This window comes from Triticum urartu, chromosome 6A, assembly GCF_056163025.1.
Source record: "Triticum urartu cultivar PI428250 chromosome 6A, HENAU_Tu73, whole genome shotgun sequence".
Taxonomy (NCBI): Eukaryota; Viridiplantae; Streptophyta; class Magnoliopsida; order Poales; family Poaceae; genus Triticum; species Triticum urartu.
This window is the reverse complement of record NC_141878.1, coordinates 279,505,982-279,525,418: the sequence shown is the minus strand read 5'-3', so window position 1 is coordinate 279,525,418 and position 19,437 is coordinate 279,505,982. Positions and strand designations below refer to the sequence as shown.

Here is a 19,437-nt window from a genome sequence, read left to right as displayed (position 1 = left end):
AACATGTTGTGTTTACACTTGGAGATCTTGTTTGGTTACATTTGCGTAAGGATAGATTTCCTAATTTGCGCAAATCAAAGCTAATGCCACGTCCTGATGGTCCTTTTAAGATGTTAGAGAAAATAAATGATAATGCATATAAACTTGAGCTGCCTACAGATTTTGAGGTTAGTCCCACTTTTAACATTGCAGATTTGAAGCCTTATTTGGGTGAGGACGATGAACTTTCGTCGAGGACGACTTCATTTCAAGAAGGGGAGGATGATGAGGACATCAATACCATTGGTACACCCACAGCCCCTGCTGCTATACACACTGGACCGATTATTAGAGCTCGCGCACGCCAATTGAATTATCAGGTACTTTCGTTTCTTGGTAACGATTCTAATGTTCATGAGAATATTATGCTGCCTAAATTGGATACATTTATTTTGCTTACAAATGAAGGACCTAGCTTGGACAAGAAAGATGAACCTTGGAGCAAGTTCAAGCATGGAGATGATGGCATGCGCAAGGGGAACAAGAACGGAGTTACAAGTGATGATTCCAGGACTCTGAAGCCACCATAATGAGTGCATGAAGCATGGGACGAAATATACAAGATGCCACTTCATAAATTTCGTCCAGCGGCTATTTTAGGTGCTGCGTCACCTTATTATTGGGCCAGGCCCATGTATTTTCAAAGTACTTAAGTATAGGCTGTTTTTAGAGTCCGTATGTGTGGGGAAACAAGAGTTAGGGTTGGTTTCGGACCCCTCCACCAAGGGCCACGAAATTCCCCCTCTCTCCTCCATATATACAGCCCTTAGGGCATCATTTAGGCTTTGGGTTTTGTTTAGATTAAAAGTTCGCCATAGCTGCAACTTCGCATACTTCGTTTGTGTCCAACGACTAGACCAAGACGTCACAGAACCCCACCTTGATTAATAAAGCTTTCATCTTATATTCGCAATATCCAGATTGCAATCTCAGTTTCTTACTTGTTCTTCATTTGCTCGCAGGAAACAGACCCTCGTGGTCAGGTTGATCGTGCTCCGGCGTGGTCAATAACCCTCGGAAGTTGGTTTAGCGATTGCTAAGGCGCGACGTCTCACACGTTCGTAGTCGGATCGTCAAGGTCGACTCCCACAGAAAACGATAGCCACCATCTCATCGAAACATCGGGACACCTTTGCCTTTATCAGGATATGATGGACTAACCCTATTTTTTGTGGCTTTTTCGTGGACTGTAGGTATGAAGAACAAACTCGATCTAAACTACGAAAATTTGTAAAATCTCACCGAGCAACCTGAAAATCTGATACCACTTGATAGAGGCAAAGGTGTCCCGATGTTTCAATGAGATGGTGGCTATCGTTTCTGTGGGAGTCGACCTTGACGATTCGACTACGAATGTGCGAGACGTCGCGCCTTAGCAATAGCTAAACCAACTTCCGAGGGGTTATTGACCACGCCGGAGCACGATCAACTTGACCACGAGGGTCTGTTTCCTGCGAGCAAACGAAGAACAAGCAAGAAACTGAGATTGCAATCTGGATATTGCGAATATAAAATGAAAGCTTTATTGATCAAGGTGGGGTTCTGTGACATCTTGGTCTGGTTGGACACAAACGAAGTACGCGAAGTTGCAGCTATGGAGAACTTTTAATCTAAACAGAACCCAAAGTCTAAACGATGCCCTATGGGCTGTATATATGGAGGAGAGAGGGGGAATTTCGTGGCCCTTGGTGGAGGGGTCCGAAACCAACCCTAACTCTTGTTTTCCCACACATACGGACTCTAAAAACAGCCTATACTTAAGTACTTCGAAAATACATGGGCCTGGCCCAATAATAAGGTGACGCAACACCTAGAATAGCCTCTGGACGAAACTTATGAAGTGGTATTTTGTCCAAGGCTTCATGCACTCATTATGGTGGCTTCAAAGTCCTGGAATCATCACTTGTAACTCCGTTCTTGTTCCCCTTGCGCATGCCATCATCTCCATGCTTGAACTTACTCCAAGGTTCATCTTTCTTGTCCAAGTTAGGCCCTTCATTTGTAAGCAAAACAAATGTATCCAATTTAGGCAGCATCATATTCTCATGAACATTAGAATCGTTACCAAGAAACAAAAGTACCTGATAATTCAATTGGCGTGCGTGAGCTCTAGTAATTGGTCCAGTATGTATAACAGCAGGGGCTGTGGGTGTAACAATGGTGTTGATGTCCTCATCAGATGTGCATTACCGAGAGGGCCTAGAGATACCTCTCCGACAATCAGAGTGAAAAATCCTAATCTTGATCTATGCCAACTCAACAAACACCATTGGATACACCTGTAGAGCATCTTTATAATCACCCAGTTACGTTGTGACGTTTGATAGCACACTAAGTGTTATCTCAAAGTCATAGGAACATGTATAAGTCATGAAGAAAGCAATAGCAATAAACTAAAAGATCGTAGTGCTAAGCTAATGGATGGGTCTTGTCCATCACATCATTCTCTAATGATGTGACCCCGTTCATCAAATGACAACACATGTCAATGGCTAGTAAACTTAACCATATTTGATTAACGAGCTAGTCAAGTAGAGGCATATTAGGGACACTTTGTTTGTCTATGTATTCACACATGTACCAAGTTTCCGGTTAATACAATTATAGCATGAATAATAAACATTTATCATGATATAAGGAAATATAAATAACAACTTTATTATTGTCTCTAGGGCATATTTCCTTCACATGGTGGCTCCAAAGTGTTGAAATCTCCACTAAAAACTTCGTTCTTGTTCCCGTTGCGCGCGACATATCCTTCATGCTTGGTCATGCTTCAATGTTAATCCTTCTTGTCCATGCTGATTTGGTACAAGTTGCCTTTGGGTGGTCCGTGTTGTCAAGTGTGTATGTGGCGTCTCCTCCACAAGAAAAGCTTAGGGTTCCTTTGCCTCCTGCCGACACCGCCGATCCGCCTTGTCTTCAGTGGCATTAGGGCCATGGCAGCATGGTGGATTCCGGCCCTTGCCGGCGGGAGGGCTCCGTTTTTAGATGTTTTTTCAAGTTTTGTTAGGGTCTGTGTCCTGCTCAGGAAGACGAGACGACGACGGCTCCCTGAAGATGGAATAAGGTCTTCCCAGCCTAGTCCCGTTCCGGTGGTGTGCCTAGCATTGTTGGTGGCTGTGTGTAGGTGTGCCTCCGGTGGATCTATCCTTAGTGGATTTGCTCGGATCTGGTCGTAGTTCGTCTACGTTTGTGTTTCTTCAGGTTGGATACTTCCAATCTATGCTATTATTCATCGGCGGCGGTTGTTGTTCTGCCGCGCTGGTTCTATAGGGTCTTAGCACGACGACTTCCTGACTGTCTACTATATCAAGTTTTGATCGGCTCCGACGAGGGAGGGGCGATGAGGCGGCGCGCCTTCGGCTCGCTTCAGTGATTGTAGTCGTCGCTATGTGGTCTACGGAACTGGGTGTAATTTTTATTATTTCTGATGTTTATTGTATTGTCATGATTGAAGATGAATAGATTGGAAGTTTTCTCGAAAATAAAGTGTGTACATGGCGGATGCCTGGGACAGCATACCGCCTGTGGTTTAATTTCGGTTTATGAGACCAGTCTCGACATTCTAGGTGACCGTCGTTGTTTGTCAAAAAAAAAGTACTCCCTTCGTTTTTGAAAGAGTGTACTTCCAACTTTATTGAAAAGTCAAAATTTTTATGTTTGACCGTGTTTATACAATAATAGACCAATATTTGTGCCATCAAATTAGTAGCATTAGATTCATGACAAAATATATTTATACCTATTTGGTTTCATAAGCACCAATATATTTTTACACAAACTCGATTAAATTTTTTCAACAAAGTTGAAAGTATATACTGTTAGGACGGAGGGAGTACACATCATAGGATCCGAACTTCGAGAGACGTTTTTTTAGACAAGGGCGATTTGTCCCACAATCCTTCTAATCCCTTCATAAACTAGTAATAATGTACGTGCAATGCACGTTTATATTAGGCAGGATATTAGTTACACGTTATATTAGGTAAAATATATCTGTTACACTATTTGGTAAGATATGAATTACTTTTTCATAGAAATGGTAGGATATTAATGACAGATTTCAAGGGATAACATTGAGTCAAAACGTGTTTATAACCAATGATAGTGGTGTGTAATTAGAGCGTTAAACATGTTTGGTGCTCAACATTGGAGTGATTTGAACCACTAGATAACACTAGTAATAATGTATGTGCAATGCATGTTTATATTAGGTAGAATATTAATTACATATTATATTAGGTAAGATATATCTGTTGCACGTTGGTATTTGGTAAGATATCAATTATTTTTTCGCTGGAATGGTAGAATATTAATCACATGACAGATTTCAAGGGATAGCGTTGAGTCAAAATATGTTTATAACAATGGCAGTGTTGGGTAATTAGAGCGTTAAACGTATTTGATGCTCAACATTGGAGCGATTTGAACCGCTAGATAATATGATTTGACGGTCGAGATGGTTTGGATCTGTCGATTTGGGTCTTTTTATATTGATATAGATATAGATGATTTGATGGTCGAATTGGATCTTTTTATATTGACGATATAGATATAGATATAGATATACATATGCGAATCAACATATGGTTGAGTTGGTTAGGTGGACAGTGGTATCCCCAGCCCACCAAGGTTCAAATCCTGGTGCTCGCATTATTCCTGAATTTATTTCAGGATTTCCGACGATGCGCTTTCAGTGGGAGGAGACGTTCCCGTCGACGACGAGGCGCCTACGGTGACTTCGAAAATCTCAAGATGATATGCCGGCTCAGTCTCTCGGAGGTGCTCATAGGGATAGGGTGTGCGTGTGTGTGTTCATAGGGATGAGTATATGTGCGTGTATATGAACGCTTGTGTCTGTACTGATGTAAAAAAATAAATAAATATACATATAGATAAATACGAACATCAGGATTTCATTCGCTGTGACCATCAAACCATGTTGGTTGGCGACAAGGGCGATTTGTTGATGTGTATGGAGCGTTCGAGTTGCCCTATGACCCAAAAACTCACCGGGGCTGCGAGCCCGTCTTTTATCCCCTTCGCTACCGCGAGACCATCTCTTTTCTCTTCCTCTAACCCCTTCGTAACCGGAACCCTAACACCCAAATCCACCACTCCCCGTCTTCGCCCCCTCCCATGGCAACCGCCAACGCCGACGCTGCCGAGGTCGAGCGGCTCTACGAGCTCGGCGACCGACTTTCCTCAGCCAAGGACAAGTCCCAGGTGTGCTTCTCTCCTGTGCAACCGATCCATTCCCCAGGGCTCCTTCGGTCTAGGGTTCTGACGGGTTTTTGGTCTTGCAGCACGCGGCGGACTATGAGGCGATCATAGCGTCGGTGAAGGGGCAAAACGTTAAAGCGAAGCAGCTGGCGGCACAGCTCATCCCCCGTTACTTCCGGAGTTTCCCAGCCCTCGGTACCTTCGCCATGGAAGCAATGTTCGACCTCGTTGAGATGGAAGAGCTCGCGGTTTGTATTCTCTCTGTCACTCTCTTCGTAGTTGATGTTAATAAGTAGCTCGGCATTGGTGGACGCATAGGTTGAAGGACGATGAACACTAGCATTTCCTTTTTGTGTTAAATTGGTCTAGGATTCAGATTGGACTCGCTGGAAACTAGAAATTTATGTTGGAAGCTTGTCTGTGGTTTAACTCAGTTTGTGACTGGTATTGGTTCCTATAAAATTTCCCTCCCCTTCTGCTTGCTCCATGCTTTTCTGTTGCTGATATTCCTAGCTGTGCTCCGAGGAGACATGTACCGAGAGTGCCATTTTAAAGTCACTTCTTTGTGTCAAAGACAATCACCCGTTGAGAAATCTAGAATAGTTACACATTCAGGCATTTTTTTAGAACCTTACGCCCCCCCTCCCCCTAGCCTTGCATTGATCCTTAACCAGCAGAGCTGATCTGTTAATGCTTTATTAAGCAGAAGGCTCAGTGTAATCAAACATTGCTTTGATTCTCGTCTTGCTAATAGCTACAACGGGATCAAATCATCAAAACAATAGCTACAATGGGATCAAATCATCAAAACAATACCTGCACCTTAAACAAAGTCTGTACCTGCGGAAATGTGAGTGAGCATTAGATGTACATCGTCACATGGCACAGTGAATATTTTCTACCAATGCTGATGTCTAATTATTGTTCAGTGAAGTGATCGTACAAGAACTATTTTCATTATAAATGTGGGTATACAATGTCAGTGGGGTCTGTGATGTCTCTGTTCGCCCTATACCAGTTCTTTGTTGATGGTTGCACCTTATTAACATCAGGCTATATCCAAGATTATAATAGTTTTTGGATAGCTACGGTTTCACAATTTTCTGATAAATGTGTGAAAGATACAAAATGCTTTATCTGTTTACCTCTGAATGGTTTTCATTTGTCAAAAGGCTGCTGTTATTATGTTCACTTTAGAACAACATGAATTTATTCATCATAAGGTTGTATGTTATCCACATGAATAACTCTCATCATTAAATGTACTTACAGATCAGAATACAAGCTATTCGTGGGTTTCCGCTTCTTGGCAAAGATGCAGAGTTCATCTCAAAAATTGCAGATATTCTTGGTCAGCTCCTTACAAGTGGTACAGCTTTTCTCCTATCTTTTCTCAGCTCGAATGTCAAATGTGGCTATGCTTCTCAAGTTCTTTCTTGCATTTCAGAGGAAAATGTGGAGCGTGATGCTGTTCATAAAGCACTCATGTCCCTTATACGACAAGATGTTAAAAGTAAGAGTCCTATCCTCATCTGTTGTTTGCTTACAGCTTTCGGAGTACTTTGATATGCATCCTGGTGTTTGATTACCGGGCCTGTGCTGAAAATTTCTGCCATCATTTTCTTTGGGAATGTGGACTTTCGGAGTAGAAAATTGATTTTATCATTGTCCTAATCCTAAAACTAAAATAAGTTGTGTAAATTGATGCCAAGCCTAGAGTTAACAACCTTATATGACGAATTTCTTGCTTTTCAACTATTGATGATGTTTATTTTACCAGATTAACCCAATTGGCAATTTACTGGACCTTCACACAAACTCTAGAAACCTAGAAAAATGGATCCTGTAGTATTATGTTTATTGAGTGGTGCTCTACTGCTCTATTTATTGATGTGCATATGAACTTCTGCACTTTCTTGACCTTTTCTTATATATCACAAGAGACATGGGTAGGACGCTGGGCAGAATCCACTTTCATCACTTCAAGGTGTTCTAGATTACGGGGTTTAAATTCAAGGCAGGTCCATATGCATAAGGATTATTGGTGGGCCCACCATTTCCTATGCTGTTCGGTCACTTCTATTCTTCTGTTGTTTGTAGTAGCTATATTTTGCGCAATACTCAATAAATGGCATAATCAGGGGAGCGATTTTAATCTTTGCTCTCCTGTTAGTTTATCATATATGGCACAGCATCTAACTCTATACCGCATATGCATTTTGACACATCAGGTAAGTGTTCTTTATGTATTAGAAAACTCTGCGTGGCGCAGTTGACATATTATCTGAATAGCACTTGATATGTATTTTCCTGTTAGAAATACTTTTAGCCACAGTATATCGCACATCCTTTTTGATTCTTACTAAAATTGTGAGTTCTGTTCAGCAAATGTTGAACTTTTAATAGCGTGCTGTGCTGATGTTTTGTCTTAATTCAACCTGTGAGTTCCATTATATTGATGATGAGTAACACCAACTTGTAATTTCTTTGTTATAGAAGCTTGTAATATCTTTCTTGCTGGTAGTGTTCACTTTGATGGGCTGCAAATGTCCTTTTTGTATTACTCGTTACACCATTTACCTCTTCTGTTTCTTCACCTTCATTTTTATTGACTTGTTGCTAGTCAGGATTCTGCTTAGCATCTATTTGGAAAAGCATGAAGCTAGTAAACACTCAACTATTCCACATTTCCCATATACATAAAATAACAAGAAGACACAGTTTCATCTTTTCTTCGGTGAAACCAGCCACAGCCCACATGTTCCTATCATTAATTCTGTTAAGAGTAATCAGGATTTTTTTGACTTAACCTTTGGATGATACTGGAGTAAAACTATATAAGTAATGTTCCAGAATGATTGTTGAACTAGCGTCTGAGTTTTTTTTGCCATCATCTCTTTGGACTGTAGTTACTAACAAGGTTGCCCTGGTCTACTATGAGGGCTACTATTGTCTTTTGATCACATTTTTTTGTTCATTGTGCAAAGAGTATAATGTCATGTAAACTGGATGTAGAGGTTAACATATATGCTTTTAACTTCATCAAGATCTTATAGTTGCTTTTACTGTCTTTGGTGTAGATTCGTTGCAGCCTTTATTTAAGCACGTGGAGTCAGGATCAGAGATCCGTGAAAAGATTATTTGTTTCCTCCGAGACAAGGTACATAGATTGCACATGCTCTAGGCTATCAACCTTATTTTCTGAGTATTGATAGAGTTAAAATTTTCAGGTTTTTCCTGTCAAAGCAGAGCTACTAAAGCCTCAAGCAGAAATGGAAAGATATATAACTGATTTGATAAAGAAAGTATGTACTAGAGCTACCATTTTTTTGTTTATTTAATTCCTGTATATTTCTGACACACTTTTAACAAAAAATGTATGATTTAGAGTGTACAAGATGTTACTGGGCTGGAATTTAAATTATTCATGGATTTTCTGCGGAGTTTGAGCATATTTGGGGATACTGCTCCTCGAGAATCCTTTCAAGAATTAATTGAAATCATTCAAGCACAAGCTGATCTTGATGCGCAGTTTGATGTAAGTATGCTATTTCAACATTCTAGGAATAAAATTTATATGTGTGCATATTAAAATACCAGAAAATTCGGGTGCAGTCATTGACAAAAGGACATTTTGGGAGTTGGCTTGGCTTGGACCCAGCCTTTATTTAATGCCGTATTTTGTGTTGTCTGTCAAACTTCTTGTAATTCGATCATGTGAACCTTAGAGCTAGTCTAGATAAAGAATTAAAAGCACAATTGCTCTGGGTTAGTCAGCAGCCTACACAAATAATTGGTATCACTAATTGAAGTTAGCGAGCATCATTATACATCGGTGCCAGAAGGTGGTATTTTTCGGTAATCATGGAGTAAACTTGTGTTCCGCGCACATTCATAAAAAAAGGTATAACATGCATGCCAAATTTATCCATTTAGCAGACCATCTGTAGCATCGGCTGGTCACTGTTGGTAGATGTTATGATAGTTATAAGACTCTTTGCTTTAGGGCAGTGGATGAGGGGATGAAAGGGCACAAAAGGGAGGTATTTGAACATGGCCATTCGGGTGAATATAGTAATGGTGTCGTATCGGTTGGTAAAATAGCCTGACTTCTAGACTTTACTGGTAATACAAGCCTCCTAAAAATGTGTATACTAAAAATAAGCTGGCAAAGACTTGTGGGCGTGGCATGTAATTTGTTGGAAGTTGTAAGTGCTAGGTGATTTGTTTTACAATTTTGAGGTGGTGCAAAATATCTCTAGACATAATAAATTTGTTGTTTCCTTTGATGCGAGGTGGCTATATTTGATAACATGAATTAAAGCACCACTTTTTTTGCGTGCCTTTCTGTATAATGGCTTGACTTACCTCCAAATTGCATAATAGGCCCAAGCTTTGCTAATTTATAGTTCAAGATGAGTGTGGGCCTACTGAATTCCCAAGCCGAGATCACTACTGTCCTGAAGATGAAAACAATTCTATTCCAGACATTTCATTTGGTATCCGTTTGCACATAAATTGATACTAGTAACCGCGCACGTGCAACACACGTGTCAATTCATTCACAAAACCTCATTATGGCCAAAACTGGTAGTTTTCCATGTAACAAGTTTTGGAAGCCAACATTGCACTAAACTGAAATAATTCAGAAATCTAAGGAATGCAATCCTTCAAATAATAATAGTATCTAAAGACTGTTCTAGTTGCATACAACAGAGTGTATCATTGTTTTGTGTCTTAAATCTAGCAGAGTCAGCCTGCAAATACATCATATCTTAATATCCTTGAGGCTGAGCTCCCAGCATGTGTCATGTGACTCACATTGAGCATGGAATACCTGATGGAGAACCAATTAGGAGAACCAAAAGTCCGAACTGATGAAGAAGGCCGGGCAATCCACATGTCCTTCAACACCCTCTCTCACGCGCTGCTTGATAAGGCCTAAGTATGGACAGAAAGAGGGCACACAATCTTTTCTATTTAATTTGCGAAAGCAGAGACTTGAACCAAGACCTCTTGGCACTGATACCACATTAAGTTTCATACAAGATACATGAACCAAAAGTCTGAACTGATCGAGAAGGTTGGGCAATCCACATATACTTCAACAGAAGTATCCTTGGTGTAGCAATTCTTGCTTTGTGCATTTCATTTTCTGGGTTAGGGGTGAGTAACAAAGGTGCATATTGATGTTGCACAATCGTGACCTTTCCATATGTTGCTACTTATTATTATTAGTTTCCTGTTTATCCTTTGTTGTTAGTAGTTGCAAGTTCTTAAGTTTGAAGTTCGTTTCTAAAGTACCTTTGTTTTGAGGTTGTGGATTTTGCTTAGGATTACTTCTCTTTCAGGTTTCTGATATCGATCATATAGAGAGGTGGACCTCATGCATCTATATGGCTCTTCCTATCTTCACGGTATGGCCCATTCAGTCGAACAATAATTAAGTCATTTATGTTATTATTGTTGAGCATTGAATCATATATTGGTGTTCTTTGCTTTCTTCAGAGAGGTGCATCAAGCAGCAAGTTTCTCAACTATTTTGCTAAGCAAATCGTTCCAGTTTTCGATAAGGTAAATTGCTTCATCTTGTACCTTGCATCCTCTGCTTCGTATAGGAAGAAGCAAAAGAACACTTTGTTCTTATTAGGGCAAATTTGTGCTATACTTTTTATGTTGGTATATACTCCCTCCGTTCCTTTATATAAGGTGTATTTGTTTTTTGAGAAGTCAAACGAGTGCAAATTTGACCTAGTTTTTAGAAAAATATATCAACATTCACAATACGAAATTTATATCATTTGATCCATCATGAAAAGTAGTTCCATATTTTATCTACGAGGTATTGTAGATGTTATTTTATTCTATAATCTTGGTCAAACATTCAGATGGTTGACTTGCACGGAAACCTATACAGCTTATATTCTGGAACGGAGGGAGTAGTAAATTAGTGACGACCGAATGCCTCCATGGCTACAGGAACATTTGTGTCTCATTATTAGCGTATCATCTTGATAGTCATGTTTTTTTGATCATTTTGTGACAACATCTTGCAGTATAGTGTACTTTCTGTGCTGATTAAGCTCAGCAATTCATGATAATTTTAATTGAGATTGATACTCCCTCTAAAACGTGTTTACATACATCTATATCTAGACTAATCTAAGACAAGCAATATGGATTGGAGGGAGTACCTGTCTTTTGTGCCCTTTTGTTTTGTTATATTTTTGGTTTTGTTTGGAATATACATTTCTAGAAAACTGCACGAAATGACCATTGCTTAGTGTAACTAACACCCATCCCCACCAAAGGGTTGTTGATATGGGGCAAGCCGTTGGGTGGCCCGACCTTCACGAACCAGAGGTAGATTTGAGGAAGAACACGAGGAATCACAAGGAAATCAAGGGAAAACACATGGATAACTAGTGATGACAAGGTAACACCCTTTTGTAACCGCAGACCCACACCACACAGTTCACGTTGTTTCTTGCAAATCCAAGGGAGAAGCAAGAACAAGATGTGCATTTCTTTCCCAAGTCCTAAGACAAGGAGGTCTTGAATACCTTGGGAAGAATCTTCCCCTCAAGAGGAGGCCTTGATCTCCACTAGGGAAGTCATCTCCATGTAGGAGGAATCCCACATAGGGAGGTACATGGGTTGGTGGTCCCAAAGCTGCGCGCCCTGTATTATTAGGCCTATTTGGCCGATATAACCTGTCGTTGGGCAAGGCGCGGGGTCGTCGAGGCAATCGGCGGCACAGTCGTCAGGAGGCCGGTGTAAGGTTACACCAGTACTTCCTGGGAGGTTCGGGCGTTGGCCGATTACACTAGGACTTGTGCCGGGACTTCTTCCAGGAGCTATCAGATTTGAACCGGTTATGCTTGCTAGGTTGGACCGGTTATACTGCTGTTCAAGTCTTCCTTTGTCTTGCACTTCCGTCTCCGCTTCCAGGCTTCTCTCACAGGTGGTGTCTGGTGTGGGTGCTCTCTTGTGCGTGACCTATTGATGTAGGGTGGAACCCTAATGGCCGATCTTTCACGAAATGGAGGGGATTTCCCAAAGAACACGATGAACACTAGAGAGGAAAATACTCAAATCAACGAGATCCAATCATACATGTGCTAAATCCACATAAGCAAAGGGGAGATACAAGATCCAAAGTCAACAAGGGAGGATACACGGTAGCTAGTTCATGCCAATCCGTGAGGAAAGAGGTCTTGAATCCACTAGGGGATCCTTCCATCAAGAGGGGTCTTGAATCCACTTGGGAGATCTTCTTTAGGAGGTCTCGGTCTCCAAAGGAGTAGGGATAAGTGGATGAGCAAGGATCAATCTCAACGTTGAGCTATCACAATGCTAACCCTAAAACGTGGGCGGAGTTGGAGTATATATAGTCTAGGCGTAGGTGGAGTTACACGGGCTTCGGCCCAAGTCATGCACGCAGGCAAGGTCTAGATGATCCAGGCTTCAGGTGGCCGGATGATTCGGGTGACCGTCCGGATCGTCCGGACGTGTCGTGGAAGCAGCGGCTGGTCCGGATGTTCGGCTTTGTCCAGATTATCCGGGAGCTGGTCCGGATGATTCGGCTTCGTCGAGGAGGCTGCTGTAGTCTTGGTGCGCGGTAGCCGGATCGTCCGGGACTTGGTCTGGATCATCCGGGCAGCTCCTGACTTGCTCGTTTTCTTCTCCGTCTTCACGTTCCTCTTCTCCCTTCGCTCGGCCTTACTCCTTAGCTTGTCCATGGCTAGTTTCTTGGTAACTGAGTATGCAAAGTGTCTCCGTTTGAGGTAGTAGCCATGTCTTGTCTGTTTCGAAAAGGAACTGCGAGAGGAGAGATGTTACCTCGGTCTTAAGAGCTCTTGCACGTGCATGTGTCATAGGTCCACTTGGCACTTGGGGAGACGAAGGTGGGTCCACGGGGATGACCTTGGGATGCTCCACATCATCTCCCACCTTGGGAAAGATCCGACCTCGGATCAAAATCCTCATCACCATGGAATGGAGATAGGTCCGTGACGCTGAAGATGTCACTCATGCTGTACTTTGTTGCGTGGGATGTCGATCTTGGAGGCATTATTCTAGCACCTTGAAGGGTCCGTCGGCTCGAGGTGTGTTTGGTTGAGGTGTGGATTCTGAAAAGTCTACAATTAGCTGTGAGAAAGCTGCTGTGAATTGAGAACTGTGGGAAAGCTGAAAGTTTCATTGAAACAGTTGTGAAACTGTAGATTTGGAAGGAATTGTTTGTAATGCCTGTGAGTCTTGAAAGATTGTTTATATATGCTTTAATAGACCGTAAGGCAACAATTTGTACACTGGTTGACACTACAGATGATTTATTTGAACAACTATTTATAATGTTGCAAATTATAAAAAATATAAATAGAGAGTGATGCCGTTTATTATTGTAAAAGACATGGAGATATCATGTCGGAATTTTCTCCAACAAATGCATGTTTTAACTTGTGTTTTTTCTTAAGAAATGTATTTTTTTCGAGAAAGAACACACCAAAATATTTTTGCTGGGTCACATTGTTACATTACATCAGCACAACAAGAAATGAGCCACTGTGTTAAACTCTTTTGAAACATTACACACATCTGCCAGATGACGAAGTCCATCTTTTGATACACATTTGCTCGGAATTTTATACCAACCCCATTGTTCAACCAGTAAACAAACACTTCCAAGTTCCAAAATTATAAACATCCACCTAGTTCTTGTTGACTGTAATCAACTTACACTATATGGCCATGAATCTGCTAGAGTGCCCTCAAGGCCACTCTCTCGCTGCCCACCTCCCTGGCATCTGGAACACATAACAGATTACATGGGAAAAACTAGCAAGCAAACTCCATTCACATGTGATCATAAACATGCACTCAATGATATATGCTCACAATATCCAATCAACTAGCTGAGGGATGTACTCAATACCAAAAAATGAGGAGAAAAAAGAAGGAAGAGGGAGGGGAGCTACATTGTTGCTGTGGAATGATGCGGCGGCGCAGCTGTGCTCTGGGTGGCGGTGCAGGCCGGATGGAGCCATGGAGGTGCAGCGCGAGGGGAGGCTCATGGTGCGGAGCTAGGGGACGGGAGCAACCCTAATTCAGGACCTCTCGTTTGGGGAGGAGACGAATCGCACGCGCGGGGGTGGGGTGGGGTGTGTGTGTGTGTGATGGAACTGAATTAGGGTTGACATACCGGCGACAGGTGGGTAAACTTTTCGCCAGTTGATTGGCCTCAGCAGCTGCAGAAAATACACATACGAGAAGTTGTTGTGTTTGCAGATTGTGCCGTGGGGAGACAACGTTTGGTTGGCTTCCAGCTTTTTAACTGCTGAAGTTGGTTGGAAAAGCTCAACCAAAAGGACCCTTGCTCATCATTGCTTAGTCTCTTAACAAGGGCCGTGCGTTCACAACAGGCGAATTTTACAATGCTGTTCAAGTTTCTAGTTATGATTTTTTGTCGTTGCTTTGTCAGTATCCTGCATCATCTGGAGTGTTTTTCCTTTTGAAACTATTTCTGCTCTTGCGTGTTTCAGCATCAAGTGTTCGTTTTTACCATTTTTAGATTCCGGAGGAGAAGAAACTGGATTTACTTAAGACAGTTGCTGCTAGCTCGCCATATGCTGCAGCACAAGATTCACGCCAGCTGCTTCCATCCATTGTTCAGTTGCTCAAGGTTTATACATTTCTTATTTCTGCTAATGTTTCTAAAGCCCAATTTGCAAGGTTTATTTTGTATGCTCAAAGATGTTCATGGGTTTCTCATTTACAGTGAATACAGGATTAAAATTTCTATGTTGATCTCAATTGTTGTTTTGCAGAAGTATATGCCTGGGAAGAAGGTAGATGATATTAATCACAATTATGTCGAGTGCTTGCTATACACTTTTCACCATTTGGCTCATAAGGTTAGATAAATGAAATGTTTCTACTATGATTCATGTCAGTTTCTTCATGACCTTGTGCTGACCTAATGTGTAATATAGACACCAAACACAACAAACAGTCTCTGTGGTTACAAGATCGTTACTGGACAGCCATCAGATAGACTTGGAGAGGATTTCTCAGAACATTACAAAGATTTTATTGAGAGGTACCTTGCTATATATATGGTACAATAATTAATTGATGTTGATGATTTATTTTATTTGTATTTGCATTCTTCAAAAATCTGTTCTTAAGCAAAGAAGTCTACTAGTAAGTTACCATCATATTCACATGCTTCAATTCCATGTCTCACCATCTCCTCACATGTCATTCTTAGATTAAATTGTTTGGCTTTGTTTCATTTGCTGTACTGGCCACTTCTTTACTATAAACTGAGTTAAACTCTTAAGAATATGCCCCGAGAGCAGTGTTTTTAAGGCGGTAAGGCAAGGCAAAGCGCTTGGGGGGGGGGGGGGGCTCACTGCCTAAGCGCTAAGGCATAAGGCAAGGCGACGCCTTAGAGAGTTCTAAGAAGTAGAATTGAGCAGAATTTGGTAGGCAACTGCAGGAGAGGTGATGGTTGCTTGCTGCTGCCTGCTCTCCTGGAGAGGAGGAACTGCACGAGAGGAGGGGGAGGCGGATCTGCTGGAGAGGAAGGGGAGAAGCAGCCGGAGAGGAGGGGGAGAAGTTGCTGGAGAGGAGGGGGAGAAGCTCAGATCCAGCCCCAGAGATGGGGTTGGGGGAAAACTGAAACTGGTTAGGGCTCTCTCTCCCCCTGCTATTAACTGTTGGCACCCAGACTCTGTTTCCCGCCCTTCTCTTCGCGCCCAGAGCTCTGTTTCCCGCCTGAACTCCCTGCCCTCTCTAAGGCGTCTTCATTTGCCTAAGGCGGGAAGAATGGCGCCTAGGCGGACGCCTTGGACGCCCTATGGACTAAGGCGGACGCCTTAGGCATGCACGTAAGGCAAGGCCGACGCCTTGTAACCTGGGGGTGCCCTGACGCCTAGGCGTCAGGCGACGCCTTAGGGACGCCTTGAAAACAATGCCTGATAGTAAAAGCCTTCAAGTTGGAAGTTCCATTGTGGTTCTGTTGTAGTTTAATTTAAGCAAGCCCAAATAAAGTCTAGTACATAGAACGCTTTATCTGATTTTGATTCCTTTTAAGAGATGTCCACTATTAAGTACTCCCTCCTTGCCAAATAGTGCATATAAAATTTGGTCAAGTTAAACAAACTTTGATCAAGTTTATATAATTTTTGTATCAGCATTTACAATACCAGATCAATACCATTAGATTCATCATGAAATATATTTTCATATGGTATATATAGAGATATATATTTTCTTTTCGTGCGGATCAGTCACATGATGATGCCCAGATTGCCCATTAAGTTTTTTAGATAGAATCTTTTAGCATAGTAGAACAAATGTTGTGTCTACTTTCATAGTTGGCTTTGTCACCCTGCTTATGTGTTCCATTGTTATCTTGCACAAATTTGTTTCTCCAGTATGATTTCTGTCATGCTAGCGTGTTTCTGATGGTTACAAATGCACAGGTTAACTGGAACGGAAGACACGGTTCGAGCAGCCTCGAAGAGACTAACCCAGGGAATGGCAGATTTCAACAAGGCAATATCTTCAGCAAAGACAGAAGAAGAGAAAACTAAAATCGTGAGTTTAGATGCTTGGGTTTACTAGTTCCATTGGAACGGTTATACTACCATTATTACGGCATCATAATATTTCTGCAGGAACCTTGTATTGTCATAATCTGCACAATTTGTCCTAAACATTTTTCATGGCACAGATTTATCACATGTGTCGTCTACAGTTCCTGCTAAAGTGCCAATTGATAGTGATGTGATATCTTTTGCAGAAAGCGGATCAGCAAAAATCGACGATGACAATGCGGTCCTATAATAATATATTGGCAATGTCACAGGTAATTTCTTTGTTTCACTTACGAAGACTTCTGCAGGATTGCAAGCTAACATCTATTCTTAGTAACTAGTTCTTCGTTACCTTGCATCACTATCTCTGTTTGCATCGACATGCCATTTGCTGCTGTTTTGTGCACCGGCCTGGCTGACTCATGTCCGCAATAACATCAATTTGCTGCAATCCTGTTTATATTGAGCAAGTTTTTACTCCCTCTGTTCACTTATTAATGCAGTACTAAATGTAACGATGCAAGGCTAAAATCTGAGGGTGTGGGTAATAAACAGTACTAAACTAGCCTACAAAAACGTCTTATAGTTTGGTAGGGAATACATAATTTTGTCTGAAGATTAAAGAAACCATAGCCAAACAACAACAACAACAACAAAGCCTTTAGTCTCAAACAAGTTGGGGTAGGCAGAGGTGAAACCTCGCAACCAACTCATTGTTCTGGCACATAGATAGCAAGCTTCCATGCACCACTGTCCATGGCTAGTTCTCCGGTGATACTCCAGTCCTCCAGATCCCTCTTGACCACTGTCCATGTCAAGTTTGGTCTATCCCTACCTCTCTTGACATTATCGACACGCTTTAGCCGTCCGCTATGCACTGGCGCTTCTGGGCTCCTTGTTGAATATGCCCGTTAACCAACGACATAATATTTAATATTGTGTTAAAATGCACAAGCATATCTGTATTATTTTCTAAGCCCCTTAAACATAAAATCCTTTATCCATGCGACAGAGCCTATATATGCTTAAGATGGCATATTAGCTTATTCTAGCTTCAAAATATAAGCCATGTTGGAATTTCTTGCTTGGCGTTTGAGGTCTAAAACGCAATTGTACAACTGTAACTAGCTTCTTAAAATTTGCTATGAAGTCAACGAGCATATTGCTCTTGTGTACTGTTGATTATTTGTCTATGTGCTTCAGAAGAAACTAGTGTAACCTATTATTTGCTCACATCTAAAATTTAAATGAGACGATTTGTTTTTTATTTATTTCAGCCATTGCATGGGATATCTCCGTTATTCATTGGAGATAAGAAAATTACTCTATCATGGATGGAACAACCAAAGAAACCAGCAGCTTCAACAGCTGGGTTAGATGTCCACTACCAAATGTTGAATTTTATTCAGATTAATTTGCATTTCTTTTTAGTCAATTCTAGTTTGCTGATGTTTCAGAGGGAAGAGGACCCAGCCTGCTAGTAACGGGAATGCCCCTTTAAACAAGAAGGGGCGAGGAGATGGAGGAATGCACAATCAGCTTGTGAACAGAGCTTTTGAGGGGTTACCCCGTGGTGGTGGTAGAGGCAGTGGAAGAGGGCGGGGCAGAGGAGGCCGAGGAAGAGGTTGGGGCTACCGCTGAGATCTTTCAGAAATTGACATTCCAAGCGAGAAAGGGATCAGTTTTCTCCTTCCATTCGAGAGTAGTGGCAAGAGTCTGTTTATCTGGGTTAGCTTTTCTGTACCAGGAAGGTGCGTGACTGTTGGGTGCACAAGGGAAGCACAAAAGCTCATACAAAGGATCCTAACCGTCTTGGTTTGCGGATTGTTGTTTGGTGGTCCGAACGGTACATTTTAGTCATAGTATATTTATTTGAGGAATTTATTTTTCAAATCACCCGGCTGATTAGAGCATCTCCGGCCGTTGCCCCCTAGGACGCATAAAAATCGCCCTTGGAGGCGAGCTGGCGATACAATCGGCGCTGGGGATGGTTTTGCGCCTAGTCGTCGCCCCAGACGCCGAAATTGGCCCATTTTTTAGCCCCATTTCAGCGAACAAAGGGTCCGGGGAATAGGCCCATATTCGGCGTGGTTCGCCGTGTCTCGGCGTTCAATTATCAACACAATTTTTTCTTATCACATATTTCATCACAGAAAAATCAAATACTTCAACAAAATAGTACAACAACAAATAGTTCAATACAAATTATATAGTTTAACAAATAAAAACTCATATTTCATCACACGTCGTCCCTCTTGAGCCTTCATAGGTGCTCAATCAGATCTTTCTGCAGTTGATGTTGCACTTGTGGATCTCGGATCTTCTGATGCATACTGAGATAGGCAGTCCAGATTACCGGTAGCTGGTGATCAACTTCGGCTAGAGGACCCGGCCTATAGTATAGTTCAGTGTCAAACACTGGATCTTGCTCGCTCTCGATGATCATGTTGTGCAAGATGACACAGCAAGTCATAATCTCCCACATTTGATCTTTGGACCAGGTCTGAGCGGGGTACCGGACAACAGCAAATCGAGATTGGAGCACACCAAATGCCCGCTCGACATCTTT

General features: G+C 41.8%; 1 protein-coding gene across 1 annotated transcript; it reads left to right on the top strand.

Moving 5' to 3' along the window:
• The first annotated feature begins 5,061 nt into the window (after positions 1-5,061).
• On the top strand, positions 5,062-18,761 carry LOC125527482 (apoptosis inhibitor 5-like protein API5). The gene is made up of 16 exons (XM_048691990.2): positions 5,062-5,268; positions 5,349-5,513; positions 6,538-6,634; positions 6,713-6,778; positions 8,346-8,425; positions 8,496-8,570; positions 8,654-8,803; positions 10,617-10,682; positions 10,774-10,839; positions 14,837-14,947; positions 15,093-15,179; positions 15,258-15,364; positions 16,755-16,869; positions 17,075-17,140; positions 18,146-18,240; positions 18,326-18,761. The coding sequence occupies exons 1-16, from the start codon at positions 5,182-5,184 to the stop codon at positions 18,507-18,509; spliced, it is 1,617 nt and encodes a 538-aa protein (XP_048547947.1). The 5' UTR covers positions 5,062-5,181; the 3' UTR covers positions 18,510-18,761.
• Positions 18,762-19,437: the final 676 nt, after the last annotated feature.

Bases quoted from the DNA above. Each gene is read 5' to 3' on its own strand.
- LOC125527482 (XM_048691990.2), top strand. From the start codon at position 5,182: ATGGCAACCGCCAACGCCGACGCTGCCGAGGTCGAGCGGCTCTACGAG. The intron at 10,683-10,773 runs GTATGGCCCATT...TGCTTTCTTCAG, and splicing joins TGGCTCTTCCTATCTTCACG to AGAGGTGCATCAAGCAGCAA. The intron at 18,241-18,325 runs GTTAGATGTCCA...CTGATGTTTCAG, and splicing joins CCAGCAGCTTCAACAGCTGG to AGGGAAGAGGACCCAGCCTG.